The sequence below is a fragment of the Aegilops tauschii genome, chromosome 2 (assembly GCF_002575655.3).
Source record: "Aegilops tauschii subsp. strangulata cultivar AL8/78 chromosome 2, Aet v6.0, whole genome shotgun sequence".
NCBI lineage: Eukaryota > Viridiplantae > Streptophyta > Magnoliopsida > Poales > Poaceae > Aegilops > Aegilops tauschii.
Window position 1 is genome coordinate 52,281,995 of NC_053036.3, and position 10,665 is coordinate 52,292,659.

Below are 10,665 nucleotides of genomic sequence, written 5' to 3' on the forward strand. Positions count from 1 at the left end.
TTCAATTATTATTGATCCTAGAGAGTACAAAAATTGGAAAGTTCCTCGTCAGAGGGGTCAACCGGTCAGCTAAAACTTTGTCGGTTTTATGAGGACATTGACTCACGTTTCTGCCAGGTTTGAGGCCCCTTTGGACCCTGTCTGTTTTGGATAGCGAGTTGGGAACTTATCGACGTATACAGGTCTACCACCAAGTTTCACGCAATCTGGGTCAGTGGTTCAATGGTTGTTGTATGAACACTCAAGAGGGACAGATTGCATTCACTCCGTTTTAGTTGCAAGTTTTAGTCTTGCCGGTCCTCGCTTTAGTGGTGTTGCTATTGTTGATGTGATGATCCTTTGGCTTTTTGGTGGCTGTCCTTTTGGCGACCTTGTGTATATATAGAGAGAGACATGGAATGAGCTTGGCACTTCACACCTTGACACGTCCCCTCTTACTAGCGCAGGATTCCTACTAACTCAAACAATAACCGGAACTTTCAAGCGGGAACACTAATGTGCCTGAATAAGAATTGACACTTGCTCGTGAAAATTGCCACCATGAAATTCGTTGTCAATACATACAAGCAAAAGTCATGCAAATAGAAACCGAGTATTTTTCTTCCATACAATCCACGAATGGATCATGTTCCACTACCAGCAAAGATAGTGGAACAAAAGAGCAACCCAAAAGGACTTTTAGCATCAGCAAAAGGAAAGTAAAAAGGCTACAAAAGAGTATGTAGGTTGGTACCGCATAGAGCTAACGGTAAAAGGGGAACGAATAAACCTAAAAAAACAGGAAAAAAGCCCAGAACCTGCAGAGAGTACATATACATTTTGGGGGGGGGGGGGGGGGGGGGGGTAAATATTCCCCCAGTCCAACTGTCATCAGAATGACCAGCTTCGAAGCTAGTGTTCTAACATCACACGACCTTCTTCGTTTTGTAAACATGCCCAGTAGTGCATAAACGAGCATGCATGATAAATTAACTCAGTACAAAATCGAACTCTTTTTTCTCAAAATATGCTCTGTTAAGCAATTTTCAGATATCGCGAAGACAACGTTCCTAGGCTTGGATCACCAATTACGTATGCGGGTGTTACTTATGATGGCAAGTGGATTTTGGAACGACATGCACATACTTGGTTTGTATTCTTCCACTATTCTCCTGTGAAATGCATTTGGAATATTACTTGCAGATGTTTTGGAGGCAGTAGTAGACCTGGTTGCTTTACTCAATACTTTTTGGTGGATCCTCAGTTTCTTGCCCGGTAGCATAAAGTTGCACATTGTGGGTTTGGCTGTTGTATATATGATGGGCTTCTAGTTCAACTCTTATTCAGGCACATAAATCGAACGATTCCAAGTACTTGCAAAGCACTGGAAGTTGGTGACCCGTGAGAGCCGATGGCCATGTGACAAGGCAAGACTCGGAGGAGCTACCGATTGTCCACACCAAAGCCCAAAGGCATGTGAGGATTCAAGGAGCTAGTGCTCCCGGCATGAGGGGGCGACATTGCAGGCCGCGCCATATGCGCAGGAAGAAGTCCTTCCCTACCCTGCATGCGTCGGCGAGGACCGTTGGGCGACGGCATCACGAGGGTGTCCGGGAGAGACCATAGCTAGCGAGTCAATGGCAGCTACGTGGAAGGAACATGAGGTGGGAAGAGAGGATTGGAGTTGGGGATAGTGGGGTGGGAGAGGTGCATGGTGGGTGATGATTAGTTTATGTTGCCGCGTATGGGGTCGGGGGGCGAAGAGAAAAAATATCATTGCGTGTGACGGACAGAGAAACCGGAGGAGATGGAAACAGCTGACGAAAATAAACTGGTGGACGTTTATTTATTTATTATAATTTTTAGCTGGATTTATTTATTATATTTTTTGAGCTGGATTTGTTTATTAGTATATTTTTAGGGGAATTTATTTATTATATTTTTTTGAGGCAAATTTATTTATTATATAAACAGAAGAGATAACAGGCACAGGGGTAAATGGGTCGGCCCAATAGGTGATCCTATTGTACAATAGCACACGGGGTGCACAAATGCAGGCCCTGAGAAGATGGGCCACGAACTTAATCACTCTGGCCCAGCTAGAACGAAAAATCCATTATGATGAAAATTATAAAGGGGAAATCGTTTTAGAAAGACAGAAAAGATTAATTCGGAACACACCCTCGATGTGCCGCCTTAGACCAACTCGGCCATCCCAACAATTGTTAACAATACTATATTGCATTAAATATATAATTTAATTACGACTATTAGGACAAATCGAAGCATATCCTGTCGGTCGGTCTACACATTGGAAGCCTGAAAGTTAGTCGTCGGCCAGAGACAATGTCTACCTCACCCTCACAATTGGCGAACGCCCCACTAAGCACCAGTTCCTCTCTAAAAGAAACTAGCAGTCCAGTATGTTTGGCTTTACATCTATTTTTGTATTTTAGTAAAAAGAAAAAGGAACCAAAGATATTCTGCCTAACTCGAGATAGATGGTTGTAGAAACGCAAACAAAGCCAGAATTTCTTTCATCAGGAGGTTTCTGTTTTCAGCAGTCTCGACCATCTGGCGCCTCCTCTCGGATCAAACTTCATGCAATAACCAGCAGGGTCCTCCCTTGGTATGGAACCCAATCATAAACCAACTCGTGGTTGCGTTCTCGAATTAAGCTTGATTTCATTCCACTTGTGACCTGCTGAAGGAATGATCATAAATATTTGCCCAAACCAACGTCTAAGCCTCCTTTTCCTGGTCGCCCAAGTAGCTTTGCTATGTTAACTGAAACTCTCTGTTCACATTCTCCAACTTCTACAGCGAAAGCACCATGCATCCCTTGATCATGTAAATAGGAGGTTTCGCCCAAGCTTGTGAAGGAACAGTAGCAGCTGCCTTTCATAATTCTCAGTGTAGTAGGTGCTACTTACGGGTTACGGGTCGGCATCGTAGGGAGCACAGCTACCTTGCTGCGACGGAACAAGCAGGATTGGCTTTCCACGCTTCTTGAACTCAAAGACTGCAGGAAAGATAGTGCTCGACAATTGCAGGTTGCCCATCAGGTCTAGTCGCGTCAAGTTACCTACAAAATACCCACTGGTTATTGGCTACTCTCCTTGGTGCATGCCCATTAGGTTAGGCCTTGAACATAGTTAAGGAAAATACGAAGAAGCGTGCTTCTTACATGTTGTTTGCTTCAATGCATTACAAATCACTTCCAACGATTCAGGAGGTAGAAGGTTAGATCCTGCATTGACTGATATAAGGTTCGGCGCTTGCAGTATCAGCCTGGAAACGAAGTGCGCAGTACCCATCCCACCGCGGTTCTTACTGCAACATGAAATTTGAAGTGGGTAAGGAAACTTGCACATCAAGCATGCATCATTGAGACTCGGGCAGAGTTTATTTCTACCTGATGTTGATGTGGGAGAGATTTACTTTCCTTGGCAATGCTTCCTCAAGTATTTGGAAGCCTATTGGTCCTAGGCCGATGTCTTCAACATTTAGCTCCCTTACATGTGAACCCAGGAATTTCACTAATGTAGCTGCCACAGAACTGCAAATTCATCTCTGTTCAGAATGTGACCCAAGCTAAAGAAACAACAGAAACTCTGCTCCGGGAGAAAGGACTTACCTCCCAAGATGATTATCTGCTATAGACAGCATATCAAGTGGTTTATTAATCGGTGCGAGGCACTCAAGAAGTTTAGTCACACCAATACTGGACAAATCGCAGTTCTCTGCTCTTAATTTCCGAATGGGATTCCCCCTTTGAAGAGCCAATTCAAAGAAAGGAATAAGGTATCTGCAATGTTTATGTGTAATCCTTAGTACTTATTGATAGAACACAACAGAGTCCACAAGGAAAAATTGTCTTGAAGTTGACCACAGGCATAAAGAACTATTATGCACTCATGATTGATGCAAATCTAGAGAAAACTGAAGACAAACAGACAAACTGAAGACTACCTGATACCCTCATCAGTGATTGGATTGTCACTTATATCTAAACTTCTCAAATTCGACATCTTTGCTAGAATATTGCATACAACCTCCATGTCACCCTCCTGCAAATTGTTTCCCCTGACATGACAAGTATTATGATATATTTTAATACACAAGCCATGCGGAACTTCAAAAGGGAAGTGGTGACAAAGGTTTCTAATTATGACGACTTGACGGGTGCTGAAAGAGAACAGGTAATACCTTAGGTTAAGAACAGTCAAGGAGCTCAAGGATGTATTTGACTTCAGTGCTGATGAGAAACTTGTAGAACTTCTGTCTACAGTAGAACGCCAGCCTGCAAGCTATAAAAGAGAGATTATTTGGGTCCAAAAGACATATATCAAAGAAGAAAAGGTTCTTGTGTGAACCCACGTTGTTTTCTGACAAGTCAAGCGTTTGTAAACCAGAGGAAGATTCAAGGAGAGTATGAATAATCATCTTAGCAAATGATGGCTGCATCTTAGCATCGTTAAATGACAGCAACTGCAGCGACCTGAACAATAGTTATAAGAATAAAACAGTGTTAATACGCACCCAATCTTTTTGGCAACCAGTTTGCTGCATATACCAATCTTAAATCCCAAACAACCGAATAGGTTGGAGATGCAGGCATGAGATTGCGAGGACAAAACTTCCTTTGAATGACAGGATAAATATATGTGATTTTTTTCACTTCTACATGTCGTTACTCGCTTATCCTTACCTTTCTTTTTTTACATTCTAGTCTGTTCTACTGCTCTCTGCTTTAAGATGAATGAACTGCCGTGTATTGTCCACAGGTGTGACATGATACTCTGAATAAAATAATGCAAACTGTTTTTTCATGTAAAATAGGTAAAGTTCAACATGACTGAATCTGGCACTGCTTTTCATTTTCCGGTTGAACCCAGTCATATCAGGTTTTTGAACAGGACCTTGAACGGCCAAACTAGCTGTGCCTCCTATTCCACACAACCCTCAAAATGGTGTTAAATCTTCCCAGTGTTAGGAGAGAGTATTTACTTCAATAATGTATGTGAAGCATAAACTAACCAATACAACATGTGAACAATAGTAAATTATTGCTCTGTTGCAACGCACGGTTGCTCAAGCTTTGGAGGGGCGTAGATGGGTTTCCGACATCGAGGGTACTCTTACTGTGCAAGTATTAATTGAATGTATCTCCATTTATGGGACCTGGTAGCTGGTTTTACTCTGCAGCAGTACAGTCCTGATCAACACATTTGGAGGTTTACTCGGTCAGGTCATTATACAAGCAAATCAGGATACGAGCTATTTTTTTTCCTTGGCTCTATTAAGTTTGCACCATGCAAAAGAATTTGGAAACCCTGGGCTCCCCTACACTGCATTTTTTTTTGTGGCCTGCCATTAACAATCACTGCTGGACTGCGGATCGGCTCTCTAAGCATGGACATCCACACCCGGGTGCCTGCCCCTTGTGTGATCAAGCTGAAGAGACGATTCAACACCTGTTTGTCGCATGTGTCTTTGCTCGGCAAATCTGGGCACTCATCCTCCAAATGATTGGACTTGCTCTATCCGGCCGCAAGATTCGATCACGCGCCATTGTGGCAAACCTTTCTATGAGCTGCTTCTCCAACTGGTGGTACAGAGCTCCAGAGGGTGTTTGCTAAGGAGCGCAGAGAAGGGCATAATTCTAATATTGGTTGCTTTGTGCATCTGGAAACACAGGAATGACTATGTCTTTAGGTGCACAACCAAGGATTCCCGTAGTGCTACTTGAAGTTGCCAGTGAGAGTGCCCTTTGGTGCTTGGATGGGGCTGCTGCACTCCAGGTTTTGCTCCTAAGGTCGCTTACACTGGACATGTAGTCCGTTTTGTGTGAGTCGGCCACTGTATCTAAAGTGTCGCAAGCGTTTGCGCGTACCCTGGTCGTGTGTGGGTGTGTTTGGGGTGGAGATTGGATTTATTCCCTAACCCTCCCTTTTGCACTCCTTAATGAAATGACACAGCTCTCCTACGCATTCGAGAAAAAAAAATCCTTTTGAAAGTTAAAGATAATGATATATAATCTCTTAGTCGTAAACTGAAAGTTTTTCGGAATGTTTTGCAATTCCTGTAAATTATTTGAAATGTTGTCCCGAGTAGGAACAATCTGCAGATTTTTTTGCTATTGTGAACTTCTATGTTTTATATTGAACAACATTTTTACAAATTTGAACACCCATTCTTTATGTTCTGGGCCTGCTCCTGTATATTCTCGTGACAAATGCATAAAATGGCTAGATACATTTGTCCACCCTAAATTAGATTATGAAATCATGCCATAAAATGGCTGGAAAAATTAACCGAGCATCTAGTTAGAGTGACATTGTATAGAATAATGCAACAAGAATTGCTGGAAAAAAAGAATAATAAAGGAAGAAAAGGTTGGATTCCTCAAGCTATTCCCCAACATCTGTTTGAAAATAAAACCAAGGCAGAATAAGAGGGCATGCAACTTACTTTGCATATGACAGAAAATTTAGTAGACCAGCAGAGGTGGTTAGAGACTTGCTTTCAACAATGCGAGATGATTTAATACTAAAGGACTGGATCTTGTAGTTTTGGGATCCTGGCTGGCAAAGACTACTGCAAACTTTATCCATGGCTGCAGGATAAAGCTGGCAGTGGATAAATTCAAGAGATAATAGTGTCTTTGCATGGCAGCTCAGAAGCAGGCATACACCATTAACCTGTCAGTAGAAATTGAGAAGGGGCTTAAAATTGGAATATTCCTCGTTTGCTATCAGTTGACAAAACAGAGCAAAGCAACAATATGGGACATCATGCAGAAAAGGATACAACAAGTTTGTAGCTTATACGCTGCAAAACTCTCTTTTCTAGTCAGTTCTTTGTCATGCTTCTTAATAATGCTGCCTCAACCTTAACTTTCCCTATGTCTCTTATGGTACAGTTTACGAGACATAGAAACTTGAACTATTGAACATGATGTTACTTTTAACTGAGTTGCAGCCGTTGGCTCTGCATTTTTGTTTTCCTAAAGCTATTGCATGCACCAACAAACATAACCTCGCAGGCATAATATTACCTCAAGCTCTGATATGACTCTTACGAACACCAAAGTTTCTAGCCTGCTATGTTGCAACATGTCCTGAAAAACAACAGATTTCTAGCAGTCAATCATAACTGTCTTAAGTCTGAACTTTAAACGATGAATTCACAATGCATATGCAAACATATATAGCACAAACAACAACTTATTCTGGAATCTGACTATCTGAGTGCACATTTATTGTTGTATGGATGATGGAGAGATACACAAATAACAAATACCGACAAAATAACAGCAATACAGATGCACAATTGAAACAACACATGCTACAGACCGTAGATAATTAATCATAGACAGTGGAAAAATGAAGGAACGAGGTACTGCTTGAGCACTTACACAAACTTCAGCCGTGCAAAGCACATTTTGAAATCTCAAGCACCTGAAAATGAGGAAAATTTACTATAGTAAGAATTTAAGAAAATCCAATTTCTGCATAGCACTTGAGGGATGCTAGAAGCAACCTGATCTAACCTAGGTTCATGTTGTAATTAAACTGGGAAAACTAACATTGCATAACCAGATTAGAGATCCCCCTGAGATTATTATCGATTTCTAACTACTGACGAGTGAGGGTTTCTTTAATTCACTATCACCAGGCAGTTCTCCATGAAAAGGTTAAATATGAGTTAAAGAGGAACTGGGTATATGACAAACAAATGACATATGATCGCACCTTGCATAAGATCCAAGTATGGTCCAATGATATGACAGTCTGGAATACTGTTGGGCTATGTTCTCACTGAGGTAAACGGAACTCATGATTTTATCTGCCATAGATTATAGTTAGACTTAAGATAATTTCAATCGCTACTGCAGGTGCAGTAATGCAGTTACAACTAACTACAAGCATAACATAAAGCTGTTATTGGCTAGAAAACAAATCAGCCCATGGCCTCATGTTGGTAAGATAGTTGTTTACTGTGATGAGTAAATAACCAAACAATGTCAGGCATAACAAATACTGAAGGAGGTGTGCTGAAAGAGGTTTTATATATTCACCTGACATGCTTAGCTCACCGATACGCCCACGAAATGAAGGAAGCAATGCAGCCTCTGCAGCTTCGTCCAAGCACCTGTGAAAGGGTAAAAAGAAGTGACAAAGTCAGTCCAGAATGGACAGATTAACGATTAAACCATCTGTAATTGTTTGCTAACATACTCTTGCAAATGCTTTTCCCAGTACTGCTGCTGCCAATCTACAGTGACCAAGTCATCATGTCCAGTGTTATCAAGGAGGGGCCAGCGAGATTCGAACAATGCCTGCCATGCAGTGTTGAAGTCCTCACACCTGCGAGCACCAACATTGTCAAATACTTGGAGAGTATTCTCTTGGCCGATGTCTTTTACCAAATACGGCAACTGACTTAGTATTAGTGTATAAATGAGTGTCACCTTGAACGTTTAGTCCCACGTCTATTGCCGTCGGCCTCTCCGAATCGATCCTTAAGGGAAGTAGAAGAGCAGCACCTAGGATGGGCAATTATAGAATTGTAAAATGATTAGCCAATTTCTCTTTGAAAATGTAAGAAAATACTAAAAGGGGTGGAACACACTGTACTCCACGCATGGGAGGAAGCAAGGACAGGGAGAGGGGTAGGGTACCGGGCATGGGCGCCGTGATGGAGCAGTTCGAGAGCGAACGGCGGCAGAGAAGACGCCAGCTGGTGGAGGAGCTCCCAGGGCAGCGCCTCCGCGACCTGCTCCGGCGCGAGGTGGCCGCCATCCTCCTCCTCCTCCTCCTCGTGCTCCTGGACGAACCCGTCGAAATGAGCACCGCGCCCACCAGATCGACCCGCGCCTGCAACTTCGGCGGTGAGATGCGCGGCGACCGCCTGCAGGCACAGCGACAGCAGAGTGGGCGGCACCGCCTTCGCGCCGACAACAGCCATCTCTATCCCCTGTCCCGCGCTGCTTATAGTTCGGAAATTAGAGCTCAATCTCTACTCTGAGCTTCCATCCCGGGCTCCTGGAGTTCTTGGCATACGTCGGCGGCGAATCGCCGGCGAGGCGAGGCCGGCGGCTGGCGGCGAGTAAAATCGGGAGAAGTCAGAGCCGCAAAGGGGAATCGCGGAAGTGCGGCACTCGACTCGCCGGGTTTTCTTTTTTCTTTTTACTTTTTTTTAGGGGAGGCACTGGATTGCTGGGCTTTTATTTTATTTTCGGCCCATCTCTTATTACGAGCTGAGCCGAAATCCCAGCGTAGTCCAAGACCCACCCTGTCCACTACATCCGCCAGCTGGCGAAAGGTTGCCGAGTTTTCTTTTTTTCTATTTTACCTTTTTTTACAAATTTCAAAAAGGCTTTAAACAATCATCAGGAACATGCAAAATATTCAACGTTTAGAGAAATATTATAAGCTTGAAAATTAAAAATATTCTCTTGATCCTAAATTTTTTTTTGCCTTTTGTTTATATTTCTAGATATTTAAAAATATATATTACAGAAAACACTCCACATAAAATATTTGCAATTTTTTAATCAGCATTAGTAAAATGATAGATGTGTATAGAAAAAATATTTCTCGTGTATAAAAAAATGCAATGTGTATAAAAACTTGATCGTGTACTTAAAAAATGTTAATCAACCATCCAAAAAATGTTAATCGTTTATTTTAAAAAGATTGAATATGTATAAAAAATGTTTCTGATGTATATACCAAAAATATCAAACATGTATTAAACAATTAAACATAAAATCATAAATTTTAAACAATGTTGATCGTGTATCAAAAAATGTTAATCATATATTTCGAAAATGTTAACTGCTCACACAAAATGTTCCTGGTATATACCAAAAAAGTAGTCATGAAACAAAAATATATGAAAATGGTATGGAAAAAGTAGTCATGAAAACAAAATATGAAAAATGATAATCATCTACTTCACAAATGTTAAACATGTAAAAAAAATGTTTCAGATGCATACCAAAAAATGTAGAACGTGTCTTACAAAAATTGAACATAATAACATAAATTCAGAATAAATTCTCATAGTACATAAAATAAAGTTGATCATATATCTGGAAAATATTAATAATATATTAAAAATTGTCATGATATATAGAGAAAATGTAAAATGTGTGTAAAACAAGTTAGTCATCAAACATAACTTTTTAAATATTAATCATGTATTTGCAAAATGTTAAATTTGTATAAAAGTATTCTTAATATTTACGTAAAATGCACAAATGTGTATGAAAATAGTAGATATGTGTTGAAGAGAAACATTGAAAACTGAAGAAGTGAAAGAAAGAAAAAAAGAAACACCTCATAAAAGAAGAAAAATAGATAACCCGAAGAGAACCGGGAAAATTCATGAGGAAACAAAGAGAAACCAAGAGAAAAAATACAAACAGAAGACAAACGAAGAAAACTGATGAAAATAAGAAACAAGAAACCCGAAGAAAAAAGTGCAAAAAAGAAAAACCAAGAGAACAAAATAAAACCAGAAAGTCGATGGTCAAACGCCAATGGTAGGGACTATGTGCTCTGCATATATCGTTCCATCGCACTCGCCATTATCTTGGGTTAATGCGTTCATTCCCCAGCAGCATCCACAAGAGCACAACGCTCGTAGTTTATACGCATGCAACGGCAGTCGTAC

The 10,665-nt window shown here is 41.1% G+C and overlaps 1 protein-coding gene across 1 annotated transcript; it reads right to left on the reverse strand.

Moving 5' to 3' along the window:
- Window positions 1-2,201: 2,201 nt before the first annotated feature.
- Window positions 2,202-9,156, reverse strand: LOC109770932 (uncharacterized). The gene is made up of 15 exons (XM_020329647.4): window positions 8,666-9,156; window positions 8,456-8,530; window positions 8,223-8,351; window positions 8,063-8,136; window positions 7,737-7,830; window positions 7,400-7,442; window positions 7,040-7,102; window positions 6,454-6,683; window positions 4,360-4,480; window positions 4,189-4,289; window positions 3,952-4,065; window positions 3,617-3,787; window positions 3,395-3,538; window positions 3,167-3,312; window positions 2,202-3,064 (listed from the first exon to the last, which is right to left on the reverse strand). The coding sequence occupies exons 1-15, from the start codon at window positions 8,950-8,952 to the stop codon at window positions 2,916-2,918; spliced, it is 1,941 nt and encodes a 646-aa protein (XP_020185236.1). The 5' UTR covers window positions 8,953-9,156; the 3' UTR covers window positions 2,202-2,915.
- Between the last annotated feature and the right edge of the window lie 1,509 nt (window positions 9,157-10,665).